Source organism: Haliotis rufescens, unplaced genomic scaffold, assembly GCF_023055435.1.
Source record: "Haliotis rufescens isolate VD_foot unplaced genomic scaffold, xgHalRufe1.0.p SCAF_1, whole genome shotgun sequence".
In the NCBI taxonomy this organism is placed as follows: Eukaryota; Metazoa; Mollusca; class Gastropoda; order Lepetellida; family Haliotidae; genus Haliotis; species Haliotis rufescens.
The window spans coordinates 72643219-72668449 of record NW_025963779.1 but is presented as its reverse complement, the minus strand read 5'-3'; the positions used below and the strand labels follow the sequence as shown (position 1 = coordinate 72668449).

At 40.7% G+C, this 25231-nt stretch overlaps 1 protein-coding gene across 2 annotated transcripts in view; it reads left to right on the top strand.

The window, feature by feature from the left end:
• The window catches only part of LOC124139734 (thyrotropin-releasing hormone receptor-like), an 80165-nt gene that overhangs the window by 42688 nt on the left and 12246 nt on the right, over window positions 1-25231 (top strand). Inside the window, exon 1 of one of the 2 annotated variants that reach the window (XM_046507034.2) lies at window positions 17384-17568. The exons of the other annotated variant lie outside the window; for it this stretch is intronic. Coding sequence (XP_046362990.1) covers window positions 17536-17568 — 33 coding nt within the window. The 5' untranslated portion in view covers window positions 17384-17535. Of the gene's footprint in view, window positions 1-17383; window positions 17569-25231 lie in introns of those variants that run through there. 2 annotated transcript variants of the gene reach the window in all.

The following is a 25231-nucleotide window of genomic DNA, read 5'->3' as shown; positions in this document are numbered from 1 at the left end:
GCCTCATTTGTAAACAGCTCCCTACTGACAGTGACAGAAGAAGGTTAAGTAAAATCTATTGACGATTTGAAGAGAACTTTAAAAATGTATAACCCTTCTGAGTCATTTTGAATAACTCCATTGACCAGAATTGTTTTCAGAAAAAACAGTTGACGTTACCATTCAGGCTTCATCCCGACTCTGTGCACTGCATGCACGGTCGTAATGTATCATTGTGTGTTGCATGCATAGACGCAATGCATCATTCCGCCTTTCCCGCTCCAACATAATGCATCATATACAGTTGTTTTCAAATCAATGATAATGCGCATTTTCATAAATTGTATTGTATGTGTGCACAGATATTATTGTATCAGCTTAACAGTTAAACAATACCGCAAATGATATATTGTCTGACTTGAGAAACCATTGGTAACTTTAGAGTAAACGACTAGAATACTAGATCGATTGGATTGTACATTACACATTACAGCTGTTGCACAAAATACCATTATCGGAAGGCTTGAGTACGTGCGCTCGTCTCCGTTAATTCTTTAAATATTGATAAGTCTTAAGTCGTGTGATGTTCCTATGACATTTAGGCGTTGGTCTAGGGATATAGAAGTTCAGATCGGGAAGAGTCCCATGCACTGTCCCCCTGTTACGTCAGTCTGTACGGTCGCTCCTGGTTGTTCTTATCTATGGTAAGTCCATGTTTTTCTCTTATGTCGGTCATAGTGACACTCTGTACATGATACCTGCATTATTGACGTTTTTTTATCATACGTGAACAATGTTCGTCGGTGTCAGCCGAAGACTGGTTTCCAATCCTTGTCAAAATATGATATGTAAGGAAATATGATATGTGGCATTGACACTGACAAAAGAGTGATAAACATCCATGCGAATATATATAGGTACACACATCTGACGGGGCGGGGGGGGGGGGGGGGGGGGGGGGGGTAGCCCAGTGGTTAAAGCGTTAGTATCCCAAAGTGTATGCAATGTGAGAAGCCCATTTCTTGTGTCCGGCGTAAAACCATACTCATTTCACTCATTCATATACATCTTATCTTCATAATTGAAATCTCAATTCCACAATTGTGACCAGCTGAGTTGAATATTATTTCATTTACACAACGGCGTGTCAGCTTAAGGTGAGCGGACACCTCGAAATTATTAAGATCTTAGGCGATAACCATTTTCGTGAAACCCACAAGGAAGGATATGGTGCGGCCAAACCAGGAATATTAATAAAGGCCAATCTTGGATTCGAAATCAGGGGCAAAGCATTCTCGACACATCATGGACGACTGGATATCCCGTGTCTTGCAATGGTAGTTCAATAATTAAGATGACTATTGCAATAATTGTACCCCTATTGCAGCAATGATGCGATACCTTCACCTTCCTATGGTGCAGTTGTAGTGACTATCGTCAAAACCAGTACTAACATTTTCACTTCTATGTTACCTTTCACACCAAGTGAAATCTGTTTCGGCAGATACTCGAAAATCTCTGGCGTTGACATTTTATATTTAGGTATGTTCTAAGGAGGTTGTACCCTGATTATTACAAATTCAAAATGGATACTTGTATGTCTTTTCAAACAGGGGAGTTTCATTGTTTGCATGGCAGGAGTACTGTTATGCGGTGTCAGGCAACAAACACAAACTTTTTTATGCATAATGTGTTAGTGGCGGATGCTACCGGTAGGGTAGGACATGCCTACCCTTTTCGTGAACACCTGGTGTCATCCAAGCTTTTTTGCCTTTTACGCCCAATAGAATCTGTTTCGTCGGATAATCGAGACCCTGGCATTGATGTCTTATTTTAATATGTCTTTAAAGTATCATTATGTGACTCTTATTTGTATCCTTGCGATTTTTTGTTCATCCCAAACAAGCGTTATTGTGCGTCACCGGTGTCAATTATCGATAGAGTACCTTATCATTAATGTTTAGCCAATGGACACCTGCAAAACATCTAGAGTCTCAGTCGTATAAATCCCTCTGTTTGACGAAAGAAGAGGTTTAATCCCGTTTTGACCTTTTTGTCAGAAACGTATCATGAGTGGTGTTCTGGAGTGCTTACCTAAAGCCATCAGGGTATCAGAATAGCCATTCTGATCACTCTAAGGTTACTACTACCTAATAAGGCTACCATCACTATGACAGTTCGGTTGATACATTGAACCGCTGTGGTATTTGGCCATTCATATATCATTAATGAAACGTACAAGTATCTGATTCCGCCAATGGTGACAGGTGCAAGTTACGTCGAAGTTGGTAAGCTCCACTTGTCGCATACGATCTACTCGTTTTATCAAGTGACATTTGGATTAATCGTTTTTGGACATTTGAGTAGGAATATTAAATTATATCTAACTGCCGAAGACTAGAGGTGGCAGACTGAACACCATTCCAGAAAACAACAGTCTAAACGGTGTTATTCGCTTGACAGACAATTATCCTAGGCTAATAGTTCTAATGTGTGTGCGTTCTAAGTAGAATGAAAGACTTATGTATGCTTATTGCTATTGACGTTCAGCAAGCTAGGACGCCAAGGGAGGCTCACAATAAAGGCCAATCATTAAGACACTTAATTGACTTCACTTAGCAGCAGCATATGCCAGACATACAATTTCCTTTCTCCACCACCCTACGTCTGAAATATACATGAAGTTCTTGATGGTTTATTGCTCCATATAACATACTTAGCAGCACAACCTACTTGTGTAACGGGATGGTGGTGATAAAGGGATGTATATTTCCTTAACAGAGTGACACTGATGACTCTAGAATGGTGCTCATCGTTCCAAGTTTCAAGTGGGAGATTGGGTGAGTGAGTTAATGCTTCACGTCACATCGGCAATATTTCAGCCATGTTGCACCGAGAACAAACGATACAGCATAAAAGAGCAGGTACAAGTGTACATCTAACTGTGAGGCAAATGTCACAGATTAAATCTACAACAAACGGGATAGATCAAAATAGAAAACTGCCTTGAATTTTAAGGATCCAGGCAATGAACTTTCACGAGGATTCGAAGGAATTTGGAAGTTACTACGTTTCAAAGTCAAACACGAATATTATAACATTGAAATATCAAAATCTATTCTGTCATGAATTGTTTAAAAGGCATTTCTTGTAGACCGGTGACAAAGTAGACACATTTATGGATAACAGCTAGTTTTACTTTCATAGCGATTACAGTATGATAAAGAAGTTATTATCCATAAATTGCGTCTACTTTGTATTTTGTTATGACTAAACGCCTTCCGTACAATGTCTGTCTCAATGATTGTTAAATCGTGTTCATTGTTCAAATTCACCGGATATGTTTTATTCTGGTATGTCGTGTATGACTATCAGCGAACCCGACAGTGACTGACAAGGCCTACGCCTGCAACTACTATTATGATACCTTTCGACTGTCCTGTTGCCCTTGGGAGATATTCATCTGACACGCCTTGACGTATCTGAAATACACGCGCTGGTTTCAGAGCAGTGGCGAACTTTGCTCAGTGACTCATCACTCCCTGCGAGGACAACATGGTAAAACAATAGAATGTCCTACTTTCAAAACTAATAGAAGTCAGGACAACTTCTACGTGCTATTCTCAAAGAACTGGTGATTATTTAGTAACATTATCGGTTGTATAGGTTTCGCATGACAGTCAAAAAAAACATTTTTCTAATCGAAATGATAACACTACTTTACAGAGGTAACGGCTGTGAGGTGATATATATATCAAGTAATACCTATGTGTGTTAACATATAAACTACATTTCTATTACCGCCACCAGCTCATGTATAAACACACCTGGAAAAAAAGTGAAACACTATTAATTGTTTTCACATATCCCGAACAGCTGTAGCTTGTATGCATCTACAAATAACATTTATCTGATCTGATCTTATCTAAAATACAACCGATGCCTGTTGTTAGGTTGGCATGATAAGACTGCATGTCCTTTCAAAAGGTCACACTGACCAAGTCATAGCATATGATGCAGAGTAGCAGATGAAACAGAAGCAGAGGAGGAAGGTGATCGGGTATTCTAATAATTCAAATAACTATTACCGTAAAACACATAAAAATAAAAGCGACAGAACCTTAAACGTATTCATAAAAAATCTCTGCTAAAAGCAGAGGCGATCCCGACTATATCATGAGCATGTGTTATGAATCACTTTTGTTTGTTCGTTTGTTGTTTATCGCCGCACTCAGCAATATTCCTATATGACGGCAATCTGAAAATAATCGAGTCTGGACCAGACAATTTAGTCACTGACATCATATGCATCGGTCTAGGCAGTTGGGATACGGTAACATGTATGAACCATGTCAGCGAGCCTGACTACCCGATCCCGTTAGTCGCCTCTGAAGGCAAGCATGAGTTGCTGAAGACCAATTCTAACTTGGATCGTCAAGGGTCTGAATCACTACTGAATAGTGATGATACCAGACATTCGCAAAAGCAGTGAACATAAAACATTTAATTAACTAATCGATTTGAGTATAGTGTTTCAATACTGGTATGTCACTCTGTAGATAGCAACAATTGTGTTACGTTAAGAAACCAATACAGGAAACGGTTTAGAAAATAGCTATGGTATTCTGTTTGACTTGTGTATTAATGTGTGTAATGGTGAGGTAAATATGTAGATCTAGGGAAGACCAGGATGGCGAAATGGGTCGATCATACTATCTGGAAAGTCATCAGTGTGATTATCATGCTCTCTCGGAAGACTTAGCTCTGTCCGAGTAAATGAATGTAGGGCTATTCAATATGGCGGACAGCGTACTAGTACGTGTTGTATTAAATAGGAACGTGTGACTGTGCATCTGATTGCCTTGAGTCATGATGATACTGAGTGTCAATAATCAAAGTCATAAATAAATTAAATAAATTGGTGTTTTGAACAGTATTTCAGTATATCACGACTTGTTTGCTTAAAGCACAAAGATTGGAGAAATCCACTTGCTATCAGAACCGTGACAAGTGGCAACTATAGGCTCATCGGATATATGAGGGACGTACAAGGAGTTGCGGTGCGCTTGTGCAATTATAGAATAAAGCAACTCTTTAACTCGTTTTCAATCCATACCGTAATTTCTCTAAGGCACCACCGGGTAGTAGGTAAAAGTATGGTTAAAGTGTTTCCCATTCGTTAACGGTGATACTGGTTCTGATTGACCCTTCAGTGATGGCAATATTGCTAAAAGCTGCGTCAAGCACTACTTACTGATTATAGCACAGTCGCCTTATAAACCTTCACAATTGAAATGTCACCTATATCTTATACACACATGTCTATTCAAATAGCGTCCTTTCATTGTTTCAAACAATTTAGCAATAAGGTTGGAAAATCCATATGTACGTATCTATAGATGATAGTTAATTCGGAAGCTTTTTTCTCCAATCCAGTGCATCGTTAATTCTAACGATAGACAAAGTCTTCTTTGAATTGTAGTGCGTACATGTATGCATGAGAAAGATGCCTAAATCCGTTCTTGTCCTGCATCGTTGACAGATGCGAGCAGACCATTGCGAGGACATTGATTACAACTGGTGCATCTCTCTGCGATTGGCGTGGTACACAATACCAAATGCACGTATCCCTGGGACGACGATATTAGACTTAGACATAACGTGAGATATTGCTGAGATCGTTTTCTGATCCAGTTTAAGACCGAATTTTGACAAATATAAATTTCACGCACAGCAAGAATTGAGCTAAAGCCACGTTCATGACGACGAGGCCAGATTTATGCTATCTGAAACCAACCAGAAATGGAACCCTAGTTGCAGTCAAACATCGTTATAATTAATGTGTGGCGGAAAACGATCTAACCTCAGAAGAGCACACCACCCTCTTCCCCTAATCGCCACCTCCATTCTGACTACAGTTGTCTAATTCAAATTACCTCAAGATGATAATCATTTTACACATCAAAGTTTCATTCTTTTAAAGGTTACTGTTGGAAATAACCTTTAATATTTATGTTGACCTTTTCTGTATTAAGCTGAGACAACCATACGCCAAAACTAAAAGTACGAGTATCACCGACCTTCTATCTCTTGATAACGTTAAATTTAGTCTATATTATCTGTACAAGTTACCACTGACCTAAATCCAGATATACTCTCAAAAAATGTAGGGGATCATGAAATATACATGTTAAGGTCGGTCGTCAGAAAAAAGATCAGCTTTGAAAGATGACTGCCGGAGAGAACGGTTTCTGATCAAAATGTAACATCCAACACTTCTGAAACATTGAACGTTGATCATGCAATTCACCGTGCACGTGAGTTGGGGGACATTCCTATTTTGACACTTTCGTGAAAGGTCGTCAAATCGCTGCGAGCCATTAGTATTTTTCATTTTCATTATCCGCAGTGACACGTGAACTCTCTACACCTGCACCTGCTTTAATGCAGACTTTGTGATCAGATTGGGAGTGTGTCATCTACAACGTGATGAACGCATAGGGGTTATTGACATGCTTCAAAAACTGGTCGAACTCAGCGAAATGTAGGCATTATGTTCTATGTTTCTCAGTCAGTGATTTGCAGACTATGGAAAGGATTCTGCATTCTCAAAAAAAAGTTAATGATCGATCCTCAACAGGGCGCATTAGATCAACAATAAAAAGTCCAGGATCGATTAATCAGAAACCAGGCATAAAGAAATTGAACCCAAACAGTCAATCAAGTCGCTGACCACTTGCGCCATACCATCGGAGTTCAAGTTACTGACCAGGCGATAAGAAATCGTCTGCATGCAGCTAATCTGCATTCATGCCAGACGCCAATCGCGTTTAGAGCGTCTAGACTGGGGGAATGGCCGATTGTTTTGTGTAATGTGTCTGGGCGTCATAACGAACGTCGTGTGAACGTCAACGTAAGGCACCATAACACATTTGGGAATTTGTCTGTATTGATATGGGAAGGGATCACAATGACAGTCACAGCACTATTGAGACAACACACTGGAGGCAATTGTTGTGCTGTTTGCGAACCATGCTGGTCCACGTCTTGTTTTCATGACGATAACGCTCGTGCTCACCGTTCATGTATCGAAACTGACTATCTGCAACAGCAAAACACCACCAGAATAGAATAGCCAGCAATGAATCCTGGCCTTAGTCCGATAGAGCCCGTCTGAGTGAGTGATTGAGTATGGTTTTACGCCACTTTTAGCAATATTCCAGCAATATAACGGCGAGGGACACCCAAAATGGGCCCCACACATTGTACCCACGTCGGAATCGAACCCGGGTCTTCGGCGTGACGAGCGAACGCTTCAACCACTAGGCTACCCGAACGCCCCGAGCCCTACTGAACGTGTACGCCGACGTCAAAGGCCACCCGCTACGTTAACCAAACTGGACTAGGCGCTGAAAAAGCAGTGGGCACGAATCCCTCAAATTGGCAGACTGATTCAGACCATGACACGCACCCGTGACGATCCGCGGTAGAATAGGACTTCAGCAACACATGCTTGCCGTAAAAGGCGACTATGCTTATCGTAAGAGGCGACTAACGGGATCGGGTGGTCAGGCTCGCTGACTTGGTTGATGCATGTCATCGTATCTCAATTGCGTGGATCGATGTTCATGATGTCAGTCACTGGATTGTCTGGTCCAGACTCGATTATTTACAGACCGCCGTCATATAGCTGGAATATTGCTGAGTGTCAAAGTCAAAGAGTGAGGAGTTAAACAACAAACCAACCAACCAACTATGCCACGCCGTACAAACGAATGTTTGAACAGTTATTGGGGCATGACCATTATCACGCCATCTCAAGCTTTAAATTGTTTGCTGCACAGCCCTTTCAGCTGTCTTGGTTGTTTGCAAACTTACAATACCCCGCCAACATGTTCAGTATGTTGATTGTCATGTTACACACAGTCTTCTCTTTTCTTATCCAGCCATTACAATCACTGATACCACTTTGTATTTTTGTAATCATCAGTTATTTTCGAATACGCCCTCGTATTTTTGGAGAGTATATTCATAACACAAAACAGAAAGCGTCTGTACCTGATCCAACTAACACAAAATACAGCATAAACTCCTTATCAGACCGATGATGGGTATCGGTTTGCCGTCCCCTTTTATCTAGTACCAGGGGTCATACCTGCGGGGAGTCTTTATGTCCTCGTTAAGATGCCAAATGTGTGAACAGAGCACTGTCTATTGCCTTCCGCTCGAGACTGGGACATTGAGGACTGTATAACAGCATTAGTCCCACAGCATTAAATTGCGCTGTGCTTCGGCACCAATTTTACGTGATATGTTCCCTATACAATAAGTATCTTCATGACACACAAGGGATGTTATTGCTCATCAAAGGTGGCAGTATCAAATGTCAAGGTTGCTATGATGAACCCGACCTGAGGAGAAACAAGCATTTTCAAATGGCAAACATTACTACAGTGCAATTCATCAGAGTGAGTGAGTGAGTGACTATGGTTTTACGCCGCTTTTAGCAATTTTCCAGCAATATCACGACAGGGGACACCAGAAATGGGCTTCACACATTGTACCCATGTCGGGAATCGAACCCGGGTCTTCGGCGTGACGAGCGAACGCTTTAACCACTAGGCTACCCGACCGCCCCGCAATTCATCAGAACTTTGTTTAATGTTTCATGCCTGTGTGACTAAAGGGAATTAATAGATATTTTATAAACCTTAATAATATCATTAAAATCATTTGACACAGCGACATAATTACAGGGACTTCGAATGTAGTATCAAATATTTAATTACAATATATTTATGATTTCCCAACAGACACGTATTAATATCATTCAGTATTCTTTTCTCGTCGTTTCTAAAATGACTAAACAAGTGTTTGTCTAAACACAAAGCCGCACAGTGTCGCCAGACAACCCATTCTTTGGCTAAATCATATATCTTAGCTTCCATTATTTCAGAAACACCATGAAGTGATCACATTACTGTGGTGTCTGTGACAGCCAGCGATGACTGGTTCAATAGAAAGTAATCTGAGTAGATATTATATTAGAAGAAACACAGATATTGCGGTTAATATTTCTCGTTGCCTCACGTCCCAGTTATTTCTATCTTATCAACCGCCGGTTGTCATAAACGTCATATATCAGTCTACCAAAGTTTTTAATATTTTTCTAACAATACTAATAAGATATAAAAATAGGCAGGCATGTTGAAATACGCAGTTGTCGAACGAACAAGTAGGACAGATCTAAGTTATTTACCATAATTCGCCATGGACTTTGCTCCATGCCATTGTATAAATGTCCTTACATTGTCATTGATCATTGTCAACAGTTTACTCTAGATTTGTTGTGTTGGCGTGTTTGATTGTTCAGGTCCATGATGATAGAGCATGATGGTCAGGAATCGCAATTGATAATTGTCTGCATCTTGTGGTCCAGGTTGTATTGATAGTATATAATAATGGCAGTTCTTATCAATATATATTTATTCCATCTGTCTCCTGCAAGGGACTAACTGTGTATAATGTACAGTATTTGTATACATTTTATGTTGATAGTTTGTGATTGAATGAGCGTACAAAGTATGACAGTGTCTTTAACAAGTATCAACAGTGTTGCCCTTTGACATTTTAAGCCTCGAATACATGCATACTCTACATGTCCTATCTACATGCTTCGTAATAACTTGTTATCCCTTTTTGTGTCCGTATTACCCTACAGAACAACCCTTACATGCGGCTTCATGTAAGTATATATACGGACATTTGGGGGAACGGGTGGCCGAGTCGTCTGAGGCACCGCAATTCGCTGTGCAGAGTTGCGTCCATTGGAAACGTCAGAAACCTATGAATATGGGTTCGAATCCGGGTTGTCCCCGATAATCTTTCCAGGTTTGACAGCACCATACCTGTGTTCGAGGGTTTCACCAAAGTGATACCCGTCTGAGACCGTCATCACTTCGAGCGTTCCTCCCACATCAAGCTGACACGCCGTGATATAACTGGAATACTAGGAAAGCGGTGTTTAAACCCAACTCACTCACTCACTATACGGACATTCATTCTCTCTCATGAGGCATTTATAACTTCTATCTTTCATGAATTGATATGACACTTATGATCGTAACATGTCACAAGCGTCAAAAGTTCTTTCACAAAAATCGTTTGTGAACATAAACTGACAAAACAGGAAGTATAACGTTTCATGTAAAGATTATTGTATACCGCTACCAAAGTTTTTTATACGATCATTTAAATCTGCGTCATGGTTGATTATGTGATGCTTGTGATGCTCTTGACGTCAGTCACTGGACTGTCTGGTCCAGATTATACTATTTACAGAACGCCGTATATTGCTGGAATATGGTTGAGTGCAGCGTTAAACAATAAACAAACAAACAAACAACAACATCTCTGCCGTCTCGATGCAGACATTTGCACCTTGGCAGTACACATTTGATACATTTAACATTGACACTGTCGCATCTGTTTTGTCGACAACCAGCTGGTGAGCTATTATTGCTCCCAATCCTAGATAAATCGGCTTATTTCTCGAGCTTGCATCCGCTTTAGTTTAGCCTCTGTTACTATCTCTGTTCCGATTTTTATGCGCTCAGTGTGCGACAGCAAAATAAGGAATTAGATGAATTGTGCATGGTTACTTTAATATATTTTGAACGTTGTTCACTATTTACAGCTGTAGGATGGCACACCAAAGGATATTATCATTATAAGCGTCGTTACTATATGCAGGTTTAACTTAATATTGTGATTAAATGTGTGCTATTATTGTGTTAACTATGAGTAAGACGATTATCACTTTTGTCTGGACGCACGCCATATGAATTGAACAGGCTCGCCTTCTGTGACATCGTAAACTGCCGGGCAGAAGAAAGTATGTACTCAGGTTTGATAGTGGCTACAAATGAAAATAGTTCTTTCATGGCCATGTTTTCTATGCGGGTATCAGTTGTGTTTTGAACTGTTTTCAGCCTAGTAACGTTTTCTTAACGTTTGTAATATTTTGTTCAAATGTTAGGTTCAAGTGACAACAACCTTTCCATATTCATAAAAAATCTTGGCTGAAAGCATATTAAGCATGCGTTTCCCATTCCCATCAGCAATTCCCTTTCACTGATTTACCACCCGATCTAGGAATAAAGGAGACCAGTGAGGCCGCCTCATCTGTTTCATCTTTAGATCAATGCATAAAGATTCGGAGCGACAAAACACTATCCACATGATTGTATGACAAGAGAGATGACTTCAGCTTTACAATAGTAAACTTTCCCTTCGGTCGGGCAATATTCCTACAGCTCCAGTTCTACATTTCAAAACCTTTGAGGTACAACTGAGCATGCTCTTTCTGCCAAGATTTCAAAGAGCATCATACGATTACTACTCAGATCCCTTTCCATATTCACATGAAATCTCTACAAAAGGTAGAGTAGACTGTACGATTCCCACTATATAATGAACAAACACATTAAGGGGCAAGTCAACTGTTCACCTGCAAAAAACATGGGAAAATATGGTAGAAGTCGAAATAAGGAATTGCGTCGGACTGCGACTGTTGCTAAGTGTAGACACAAACGGCTGGAGCTGCTGTCATGTTGCTCTTCATAAAGGGAAAGTTGAATCCCTCTTGTCATACAGTCTTGTTGCTAGGATTCTATGTCACTCTAAATTTTTATAATTAGATTTCGTTCAAATCAAATCCTTTGTTTTCATATATCGTTTAGGACGATGGGACTTTATTATCCTGACAGAATCCTATAGTCTAATATCGGTACCCAGCTTGTCACGAAATATTAATAACTCGATACATATCCGATGGTCCTTGTGAGTTCGCTGTATATATCAAGGTTATTTTGTAAAGTGTATCTACACTTGGACGTGGGCAGTGTTGATGGAAGGTCACATGATTCACGATCCATATAACTGTCACGATTATGTTTTAAGAATTAAGACTTATTGTCACTTTCGAAAATAAAACCTTATATTTTCAGTATAAACCTTCTAGTACACCCATGAATATGAAATCATTTAAGGAATGCATTTTAAGATAATGGAATTGCTGGTAATGTTCCGTTTTATAAATGCCAGTCGAGTAGAATGTCTGACTCAAAGCAGCTCAAATCTTCATCGTTACCTGAAATGTCAGCTTCGTAATACGACACTGAAATGTATTTGATATTTTGTTCTGAGAATATAAACAATCATCACATTTGCCGGAGTTCGTGATGGTTTGAAATACAAATTTAAAGATACGTTTCTTAATTGATCATAGCAAGAAAACCGACCAAACCTTTTTCACAATTATAAGAAATATCTGCCAAAGAAGATGAACTGTACCAGTCCGACCATATAAGCATTTGTTTATTAATTACTATCATGTAAAAACTATGTAAAATGCTTTAATAGTCCCTGGAAAATGTCTTTCTAAAGGGATGGACACAGCCACGCTCTCCTAATGCCTTTGATGGAGTGGGTGAGATGGGGTTAATGTCGATTTGAACTGTTACTACTACAGTATTCCAGTTCATATAATAAATGATAATGTGGGAGAAAGGCCGAAATGATGCAGGTCTCAGACGTTAACCACTTTGGTGAAATCCACGAGCACGGTTATGGTGCTAACAAACCTAGAAACATAATCGGTGCTAACCGGGATTCGAACACACGATCATAGGTTTCTGGCGTGCCAACGGAACACAACACACCGAAATGCGGTGCCTTAGACGACTGGGCCCCTATATTTTAACATCAGTTATACAAGTCTCCTCATCGTGTGGGTAACCAATGCCATACGGACCAGCATACAGCTCTCGTGTAGGCGGTGGAACAACATACAAAGATGGGTCTCTACTTTTTAATTTCACGTGACATATTCCTCCTAATATCTTGGAACGTTATCGGGTCCGTTGTTTTGATAAATAATCAAAAACGAAAATTGGTCGCTGAGAAGCAAAAATGTGAGTCATTGCAGACTGCATTGGAACTGATCACCTGGCTACGGCCCATGGTAGAAACTGTATCAACCACCTCCTACAGTCAACACTGTCAACCAACTCTTACAATCACAACTATCAACCAACTATATCAAACCAACTCCAACAGCCTACCCTAAAAACTACATCTAAGAGCCAACACTTAGTCAGTTAACCAACTTAACAACCAACACTATCAACCACCTCTAACAACCAACACCATTAACTAACGCTATCAGCCAGTTATTTCAACGAACTATATATACTAACTTTACCGGCAAACTCTATCGACATAACTGTGGTAGCCAACACAATGGACCAACTCTAACAACCAACACTACAAGCAACTGGCGGTGAATAGCCTGAAAGTCATACACCTGCCACTGGTGGTTTCATTGAGTCAAGATGTATAAGCCATTTCATTGCATTGATTGTGGTGACATAGTATTGGCGGATGCCTCAGTCTCCTTGGTTTTTCTGTTCAAGAATTGATAACAATTAGAGATTTTGGTGACATCGTATTGGCGGATGCCTCAATCTCTTCCTGGTTTATCTGTTCAAGGATTGATAACAATTAGAGATTGTGGTGCCGTAGTATAGGTGGATGCCCCAATCTCTTCCTGGTTTATCTGTTCAAGGATTGATAACAATTAGAGATTGTGGTGCCGTAGTATAGGTGGATGCCTCAATCTCTTCCTGGTTTATCTGTTCAAGGATTGATAACAATTAGAGACTGTGGTGCCGTAGTATAGGTTGATGCCTCAATCTCTTCCTGGTTTATCTGTTCAAGGATTGATAACAATTATAGATTGTGGTGACATCGTATAGGTGGATACCTCAATCTCTTCCTGGTTTATCTGTACAAGCATTGATAACAATCATAGATTGTGGTGACATCGTATAGGTGGATGCCAAAATCTCTTCCTGGTTTATCTGTTCAAGGATTGATAACAATTATAGATTGTGGTGCCGTAGTATAGGTGGATGCCTCAATCTCTTCCTGGTTTATCTGTTCAAGGATTGATAACAATTAGAGATTGTGGTGCCGTAGTATAGGTGGATGCCCCAATCTCTTCCTGGTTTATCTGTACAAGGATAGCTTACAATTATAGATTGTGGTGACATCGTATTGGCGGATACCTCAATCTCTTCCTCGTATATCTGTACAAGGATTGATAACAATTATAGATTGTGGTGCCATCTTATAGGTGGATGTCACGATTGTTTTCTTTGTTTTCATTGCATTTTGAAGTTTGTGGTGAAACAACGTAGACTGATGTCAGCAGTGTCTGCTTGTGGTATATGAGATGAAATATGGGCTGAAATTGAATTCTCAGTCAGATCTATGAAAAATGGTAAATCAGTAGGAGAGGACGAGCTACCCATTGAAATTCTTAAACCCCATAGTCTTGTACCGTTTCTCACAAGTTTTTGAATATGTGTTATGACAGTGGACGAATGCCTAAATTCTGGAGTCGTGGTATCATTCCTCGAGTACCCAATCCATATACCAAGGACAAGAGAGACCCTGTGGCGTACCGGGGTATAACATTGACATCCTGTGTATTTAAAATATATTGACATGTTCTAAACGGCAGATTCCCCAGTTGGGCTGAGGCAAATAATCTCTTTGTTGAGGAGCAAAATGGATGCAGAAAGAGGAGAAGCATCATAGATCATTTAAAAAGTCTGAGTAACATTGTGGAAAACAGAAAAAAGAAGAAGGCGAGCACAGCGGTGTGAAACAGGGATGTCTATTATCTCCTCTTTTGTTTAATGTATTCATGAACGACCTAGAACTGATGTTGATGAGCCTCAATATCGGCGTCCAGATTGACAATGAGCTAGTATGCATGTTATATGCCGACGAAATTGTCCTGATGGCAGCAACAGAATAAGGCTTGCAAGACCATCTCAACTACCTAGGTTCATGGTGTAAAACTAATAATATAGGTATCAATGCCGACAAATCCAAGTTCTGCGCTTCAGTAACCCTTCTGAGCCGAGATCCCAAGGTACTTTTACAGCCGGTAATATACCTATTGAAACTGTTAACAGATATAATTACCTGGGTCTACTTCTGGAGGGGGCACGGGTGGCCCAGTCGTCTTAGGCGCCGCGATTCGCTGTGCAGCGTTGCGTCCCTTGGGCACGCAAGAAACCTATCATTGTGGGATCGAATCCCGGTTCGCCCCGTTATGTTTCTGGGTTTGTCAGCACCATACCCGTGCTCGTGGGTTTCATTGAAGTGGTAAACGTCTGAGACCTGCATCACTTCGGGCTTTCCTCCCACATTAAGCTGACACACCGCGATATATTTGTAATACTGATAAAATCGGCGTTAAACCCAACTCACTCACTCTACTTTTGGATGACCATCTAGACTACAATATTACGGCTACAACTGTTGCCCAAGCAACAGGTAGAGCACTAGGTCTTGTAATTGCCAGGTGTAACGGGATAGGAGGTGTTGCCTGCAATGTATTCACAAAATTGTGTGACATTCTGGTTTTACCAGTAATAACATATAGAGCGGCAGTCTAGGGTCAAAGAGAGTTCTCGTCTATCAATGCAGTTCAGAATCGAGCATGCCGTTTCTTTTTGGGAGTTGGAAGATATACATCCACTGATGCAGTACTTGGAGATTTGGGATGGCATAAATCAGAGCCAATCAGTCTTACGACAATGGTGCAGATTCAAGAACATGAATGATCAGAGACTCAATAAGAAGATGTGAACGTGGGATGGCAACCTTTCATCTCCCCGCTGCAAAAACTGGACTCTTAGAGGCCATAGGTTATTCCCCGAGAACAATGGTGATCACCTCTATTCACAAGATCAAGTTCCACTATCAGCAACAAGAGCAGTTATCGATCACCTGGAAGCTTCGTTTACAGGTGACTGGAGCCGCCGGGTCGCAAATACCACAGGGAAATTCCGCACTTACCGCACCCACAGTACTGAGGTCTAGGGGGCCAGCTTGACCCCCCGGGTGTTACCTTAGTGCCTTATCGAAGTTCCGGTGTGGTGTAGCACCAATGAGACTGGAAACAGGCCGGCATGAAGATCTCCCTTTTGAAAAATGCGTGTGCCCCCTGTGTATGTATCAAAGACGAGATGCATGTAATGCTACAGTGTCCTGTATAGGACGACCTCACATATGAGTTACACCAAGAAACCAGAGCCACCTGTCAAGATTGTTAAGCGTGGTCAGATATTGACAAGCTCTCAGAACTGTTTACCAATAATCACCTAATGTGTAAATGTGTAAAAACCTGTTTTATATTCTCAAGAGACGTAGATGTCTTCTTTGTAGGTAATACCGCTTTATATTTACTGAATGTTCATGTATGTTACCCTTGTATTTTATGTGGTGTATATACACTTCTACTTATATATACACAAGCTCCCATTACACTTACAGAGTGGCTCATGTATGATATTATTACAATCTCATGTTCTTTTACATGTGTATATGAGATGCGACTCAAATAAATTATCTGTCCGTATGTCTGTCTGTGCTTAATATGAGAATACATTTTGTTGATAATGATGCGTATTAGTCCCAATGTCATTTCCCTATTCTGCTTTATTTAGCATTAGTATATAAGCTAATGTCAATCAATATATTGTGAATACACAATCAATATTTATCACATGTATTGCAGAGTAGATGAATGTCACCAGATGTTTCAAAACACATCTATTATCATTTACAGTGGCATTAAACTTGTAATTTCCTGTACTTTCAAAATAATGATATGTTTAAATTCAGAACACGAATAAATATATGGGGAGGACGTTAGTCTAATGGAGAATGCGTTCGAACAGTTCACGTAAAAGGCCAGTGTTCGATTTCCAAAATTTAACATACTTTGGTTATTTGTGGTCTCAATTGTAATATTTTCACAATACTTTCAACAATAGGTCATTAAAACGCTCTACCTGCTCGTTTCTCTGTTTGTTCAACTGGTACTGAAGTCTATTCCCAAACATGAACCTCACGTTATCTTCAACCAGTGCCGTATTGTTCACGTATGAACAAACGCTTTGAGAACCGAAATCGCTCTTTTATGTCCCAGTTAACCTACACCCATACTTTGTATATCTGCACCCTCTCCCTCGTGGTTTTATTGTTTGTTGTCCCTTCCACAAAATGGGTGATAATATCTGACGGCGATAGAGCATGACAAGGGGATTTAACCTTGAAGCAACCTCTATCTCCGAAACAGCTGGTTTATCGGTCAGTGGGAAACAATGAGCTGTGTACAATTGTTGTTTTACCCTAGCTCGGCACGTGTCGGGAGGGCATAGTCATCTGTGTTATTGTAATGTTTATCAAAACAACACCAGATGTCACTTTTGCTTTAAATTTAAGTACGAATTTATGTGAATGTAGTCTTTCACGGAAGTTTTATCAATGATGGAGTTGTATATGACGCAGGTGAAAAATCATTGTTTACATACATCCCTTTTGTCGAGTATGAGTCACTATCTAGAACACTATTAACCGCGAGACTACGCTTGTCCTGCAATACACCAGTTGTGACACGTCCTTGAATGGGAAATGGATGATTCCTTGTCGGAGGATGGTTCGAGGGTAAGCAATTTCTCTTCTGTCGTGCTTCGTAGATAGTGATAAATCATGCCGACGGCATATATGTCCATATTTTAAATGATTAACAGTAGAAGCTCAACGTGAATGTTTAAGGAAATCACACTTCGTTGGTAGTGGAACGTTTGGGAAAAACGTGCAATTAAGCCTATATTTATGGAGATGCATTTATCAGTAAAAAAACATTTTGAAAGACATCAGGCATCTGATTAGGTCTTCGCGATAACAAACCATTATGTCTTCAGAAAAAATCGCGGACCTTACCGAAAAATTTGCTTTACTTTGGAGCAAAAATCGTATTCGGTAATGGCGATTCCTGATACTCCAATATTTAAGTGTATTTTTCAAACAAGTAAAATTTGGTACATGTATGGAATCAAGTCACAAAAACGCAACTGCTACAGAAAAGCATGCATTCCATGCAAAATTTGACTTTAATGCAAGCCCCATGCATTTCACTACCCAAGAATGGGTATAAAAAACATGTGCGTTAACGGGATTCCATGTGTATTGTTTAGCATCTTGCTAACAACAACCTCTCAGAAAAACAATAAAATTATTATTCAACATTACGAAATGCCATGCATGTCCGAAAATGAGCGCCTGCTAGTCATTGGTATGCTTGAAGAAGGATCGAGTCAACGTGATGTTGCAAGACAATTTAACGTCCACAGAAACACCATTTGGTGTTTATTGCAACGTTGGCAAGAGACAAATGCAGAGACCATCCTCGCAGTGGCAGGCCACGCGTAACTAATAATCGACAAGACAACTTGATTCGAACAACACACCTACGAAATCGATTCCAGCCAGCAACAGTGACTGCAAGAAGCATTCATGGCCTTCGACGAATATCTTCACAAACCGTACGTCGTCGCCTCAGATGTGCACGGATTGTCGCCAGAAGACCCGACAGACGTCCCGTTTTGACAGGAAACCACCGTCAAGCACGTCTACAGTGATGCAGATAGCGTCTACGCTGGACGGCCATGCAGTGGGGACACGTTCTATTCACTGACGAGTCTCGTTTTCACCTCAGCCACAGCGATGGACGGATTCGAGTGTACCGACGTCGAGGTGAACGTTACCTCAATCATTGTGTCATGGAAGAAGATCGGTTCGGGGGCGGCAGCGTTATGGTATTGGTTGGAATTACAGCAAGACAGAGGACCCGTTTGAGAGTGGTAGAGGGAAATCTCAATGGACAGCGCTACCGCGACGAGATCATCGGCCCTGTTGTTCCACCGTTTTTGCGTCGTCATGGCCCAGGCATTACCTTTCAACATGACAACGCCCGGCCTTATATTGCTTGACTTGTTCAGGATTCCCTTCAACAAAACAACGTGAATGTCATCCCCTGGCCTGCTCGCTCCCCTGATCTCTCACCAATCGAGCACATGTTGGATGAGATGGATCGGCGCCTTCGACGTCAACCACGTGTTCCACAGACACTCCAGGAACTTCGAAACATGCTCCAGCAGATATGGACAGATATCCCACAGGACTTTGTGCGACGCCTGGTCCATTCCATGAGACGAAGATGTGTTGCTTGCATCGCAACCAGAGGTGGACACACACGCTATTGATCTGTAAATTAACATGTTGGCACGTTCATGTTTTATTTAAGAAATCACGCATTTTTAAAGTCAGTATGACAAATTAAACCATTTGAACACTTACAGGAGTCTTTTATCTGTTGCAAACCGAAATTGTTTCAGATTTGGTAAAAAACATAACTTTGCATTAAATCTAATTCAATGTCACAGGAACTTTTGTTGTTCAGTGTAGTTGTCTCATGCAAGCGCTTAATAAATAAAAGGTACTAGCATGTGGAACAGAACTTCATACTAAATGAATATATTAAGAACTAAGCAGCTATGTCTTCGTTATTTATTTTCATTCCATAACAAACTGTGACAAACAATGTCAAAGTTTAGAGGTAACGACCGCCTTCACACCCAGGTCTGGTCAATGTCAAAGTACGAGAGATACGACCGCATTAGCACCCATGTCGTGTTCATGTCAAAGTGTTGAAATTACAACCGCCTTAGCACCCAGGTCGTGTTCATGTCAAAGTGTTGAAATTACAACCGCATTAGCACCCAGGTCGTGTTCATGTCAAAGTGTTGAAATTACGACCGCATTAGCACCCATGTCGTGTTCATGTCAAAGTGTTGAAATTACAACCGCCTTAGCACCCAGGTCGTGTTCATGTCAAAGTGTTGAAATTACAACCGCATTAGCACCCATGTCGTGTTCATGTCAAAGTGTTGAAATTACAACCGCATTAGCACCCATGTCGTGTTCATGTCAAAGTGTTGAAATTACAACCGCATTAGCACCCATGTCGTGTTCATGTCAAAGTGTTGAAATTACAACCGCATTAGCACCCATGTCGTGTTCATGTCAAAGTGTTGAAATTACAACCGCATTAGCACCCAGGTCGTGTTCATGTCAAAGTGTTGAAATTACAACCGCATTAGCACCCATGTCGTGTTCATGTCAAAGTGTTGAAATTACAACCGCCTTAGCACCCAGGTCGTGTTCATGTCAAAGTGTTGAAATTACAACCGCCTTAGCACCCATGTCGTGTTCATGTCAAAGTGTTGAAATTACAACCGCCTTAGCACCCATGTCGTGTTCATGTCAAAGTGTTGAAATTACAACCGCATTAGCACCCAGGTCGTGTTCATGTCAAAGTGTTGAAATTACAACCGCCTTAGCACCCATGTCGTGTTCATGTCAAAGTGTTGAAATTACAACCGCCTTAGCACCCATGTCGTGTTCATGTCAAAGTGTTGAAATTACAACCGCATTAGCACCCATGTCGTGTTCATGTCAAAGTGTTGAAATTACAACCGCATTAGCACCCATGTCGTGTTCATGTCAAAGTGTTGAAATTACAACCGCATTAGCACCCATGTCGTGTTCATGTCAAAGTGTTGAAATTACAACCGCCTTAGCACCCAGATCTTGTCCATGTCAAAGTGTCGAATTCTACAAAAGCCTTAGCATCCAGGTCGTGTATATGTCAAAGTATGGAAGTTACAACCGCCTTAGCACCTAGATCTTGAATGTAAACCTACATAACTGTTGTTCCTTGTCTCAAGTTGTTTGTCTGAAAACCAATCGTGCAGCGCTAACTCATCAATCACACTCATCAATCAATCACTTAACAATCACACTCATTCGATTCAAAATTTGTTTCACGTTATTTTTTCAGATTTGCCTCAGTGTATTTATTATCTGTCATAATTCCATATCTGTCATAATTCCATGATAGTGCCTTATGGACAGCAGTTCTAACGTTCTATATATTTGGTACATTGTTTGTTCGTAAGGTTTATAACCACTTTTGTGTACGATAAAAATTAGTGAGCGTGTGGGTGAGTGAGTGAGTAAGGTTTAACGCCGCTTCGATGGCTATTAACTGTCTCTAAAACTAATATATATTGTCGAATGTCGACATCTCGTCATTTGAGATGCACACATTTTAAGTATTTGCATTTTTAAATTAAACATCTTTATTCTAATTCCTATCAGTCGTTCGAACTTCCACGATTCATGCCATAAAAAAACCCCTCTAATAGTACTCTCAATTTCTCGGTGTGCTATTGGTTCTCCTCATCACCATTTCTGATACGACATTGCCGCAAGGTGGGCAAAGTGAAGTCTACATTGCAGTCACAATACCACGCAGCACGTCTCCTGTTTCTAAGGCCTCCCATGAATGCCTTCGGTTGTTTTCATGGTATGTTCATTAAAATAGATAGTCGTATACATTTAACGTATCAGAAATATTAGAGCAGGTCACTTTGTGCACTGTCAACTGTATCATCGAGACATGACCATGTAGAAAACAAGAGGGTCAGGGTTTGTCTGACCGCCCTTGAGTCCATCATTAACTTCCGCAATGGACACGAAACAAACAGCATGTTGTTCGCTTCTGAGAAGCCTCAAAGAAAGCTAATTAGGTTCGTTGAACGAGTTTAACAAACAGCACGACGGATCCCTGCATCGCTATTCCGCCACACGCCGTGTCTGGACGCTGTTTAGAAGGACCATGAATAAGTTGAATTAGCATTATTAGCATATTGCTCTTCTGATAGAGTGACTCTTCATTAAAACCTGTATCGGGGTAATTCACCATGTCAGTGTCCGATAAGGTAATGACAGTTTTATGCGCAGAGATATCAACTTGAAGTCATTTCAGAACGCTTGACTAATATGTTCGACTTAATTGAGTCTTCCACAGACTGTCAAAAGTAAAATCCCCGATCACGTGATAAAATCGTTACCGATAATATCGTATTTAATTAAACTTTCTCTGACCGGTTTTCGGTCTATCCGACCCTCTCCCACAATCACGCGATGTCAATTCTGTCTTTTGATAAAAACGGAAACTCATTTCATTCGGTACATCGCACCACACGGATCAGTCGTACGCTGACACGTGACCTGTAAGTCGTTGAACCCGGCACAATATGTTACATTACCAGGTACAGTACTAGACATGTAAATATCAAGTATTGTTATGTAATAATCTACAACCATCCCTGTCTCCGTCTGCCTGTCTTAATATGCGCGACGACCCGTGAGGATGCCGGGGTAGAATAGGTCTTCAGCAACCCATGCTTGCCGTAAAAGGTGACTATGCTTGTCGTAAAAAGCGACTAACCGGATCGGGTGGTCAGGCTCGCTGACTTGGTTGATGCATGTCATCGATCCCATTGCGTGGATCGATGCTCATGATATTAATCACTGGACTGCTGGTCCAGACTCGATTATTTACAGACCGCCGTCATATAGCTGGAATATTGCTGAGTGCGGCGTTAAACAACAAACAAACAAACAATCAAACCAATAATATGCGCGACACAGACACCGTATACAGTTAGCATTGACATTTACGTTTGTTGTCAAAGTAGGTACCACAAAAAAATCTTGCTCATAACTGCAGTCAGGCAATGAGGCTGCAAGTGTGGATGTGAAACCGTTTAACGCCATTGTCATCAATATTCCAGATATTTAGAAACTAATCGAGTCTTTACCAAACAAACCAGTGGCAAGGTTCCAGTGAGTGAGTGTGTGAGTGAGTATGGTTTTACGCCGCTTTTAGCAATATTCCAGCAATATCACGGCGGAGGACACCAGAAATGGGCTTCACACATTGTACCCATGTCGGCAATCGAACCCGGGTCTTCGGCGTGACGAACGAACGCTTTAACCACTAGGCTACCCGACCGCCCCGGCAAGGTTCCACATCGTCGGGATACGATTACATGCAAATAACCAAGTCACCGAGATCACCCAGTAAATGCCCATTCCTCTTATGGCAAACAATACAAAAAGGCTCCCTCCCATGTTATCTTGACTAAAATTACAGAAAGCCATGTCGATCCATAACCGATTGTCCTGACTCCTTCTCGAAAAGATATTCAACAGTTGATCTGCGCGTTTAGAGTGAGTCACATATACAATAGATAATAAAGTCTGTGTTCGTCGTTTGGTTGTTGTAAAATCTCACCGTAACTGTGCAACATGAGCCAGCTGAATGTCTCTCCAATTCATGATTACATTAACAACCCAGAAGTAGGTCGTAGAATGAGTTATGTGAATGCGGTATTCGTGTTGCGTTCATCGTCGTGAATAAGCGTCATGTAACGCACATAGGTCATTTCCCTGGTGTCGGAGATCATAGGAATCCCTGTCATTGCAAATGTCGCATCACCATATATATCCTATATCTTATGTACAGCCACGGGTATCGTGTTTGCATATGTTGAGCTATTTGCTCTGGAATGGCACAAACCATGCGCATGACTGACTTTAATTAGAGGCAGTGAAGACTCAGAGGAATACGTGATTTTAATGTTCATCCTCAGTGCTAGGTACGTAAACGCAAATATTTGTCTACTATATGGAGTAAATTTGGTTTCATGCCGCTTTGAATAGTAGTTCAGTGTTATTACGGTGAGTCACATTGAAGTGAAGGGAAAACCGAAATGACAGATGTTATGGTGGTTTACCACCTTGACAAACCCATTTCATGTGACAGACCGAGGATCATAATCTGGTTAAACCCGGGATTCGAACCAAGGATCAGCGAATACATGAAATATATACTTTTAAGCATTATAACAGCATGTAACTCACGAATACAACCCCATCACTATGGTTTGAATAGCAAACAGCATTTCAAGACGCATGTATCGCTGTACTCGAACAACACGTACATACTCTCTATTTTAATATCAACATAAAGGGATAACAGACATGGATTTTTACGTATTTACCGTGCCGCATAAAACTATACGTCAAGGATTTTTGAAGCGAAATTGTGTTGTAAATATTGTTAAACGTGTTTTTATCGTAGTTGTGGAAATCTTAAGACAAGGATTTACGCGGAAATCACGGAAGCCCCACTGAAGACGGATCTGCAAATAAAAAATAGGGCGTTAAAGCTCTCCATCCATGTTCTCGATCAACAATAAATCTCAAGCTGGGCGATTAACGTCACATTTGACAACGGCTAATCCACTTACTCCTTTGGCCATTTCTGGCTACAGAACAAATTAGACGGATCCGACCTGCAGGTGGACACGTCGGCTACTGATTGACGGCCACAACACAGCTTCATTGAGAAGCCACATGTTTTTCACAATTTCTATCTCAATTGAGCTTTTTCCCAGAGCTTCGCTTCGTCTGGACGCTAATTGTGGTCGACTTATTGATCTACTTAGCGTTTGAAGTCTTACACCTTCAAGAGCGTCATTGGCACAAATTCTTGCGTTCTCATTGAGAACATTTCCACACTGTCAAGTATCTGTTTACGTATACTCTTATTTCTTCTTCGTGATCAATCAGTTTTTAAAATAGTAAACCCATAAAGCTAAATAATTCTAACGTGCGTTGTATTTGACGTGTAGACCGGTTATATATGGAAAGCAACATGTTGAAGGCTGACATCTATCCTGATCATTTTTCAGGCTGAACTCGAATGTTGCATCCCTATGTCACATCGCGAAGTTCCTTATCACCTTGCCTCTAACATGAACGACTGATGATAATGATCTTCCAAAAATTTCTTTATTCTAATCTCCAAGCTGAGATATGCGACATTCCCCGATAATACGTCCACAAATATGCCTTCACTTATACCTGAGCTATAAGGACTGGCGGTAATACCGGTGATGACGTTAATCATCACTGCTAATGGTATGGGATGGAACAATTTCGGGTTAAAAAAGCATTCAGTAAAGTTAGTCTTCAAGAGCTTCAGCAGACTGTTTATGGATATCCCTCAATGCTGGCTCATTTGGGAAATGGCTGGGAGGAAGTATGGATTTATAACATGGCAGGCGCATTTTCAGATCATTTCTGTAAACATCACATGTCAATTGTAGAAGTGGGATGTGTGTTGTTTGGTACCCTGGTTCCATTACGCTGTCTTACGAACACACCAGTTGGCTGTCCATGCAAATACATTTATACATTGATGAAGACTACGGAGTAATCAAGTCTTTGAAAGGCATTTAGAAGTGGTCCTAATGAAGGTGTAAGCATATACACCGAAACGTTGTGTTCCTCATAATAAAGAAGTAGACATCCATAAATTCTCTTCCTTATGGAATAATCATTTTAAACC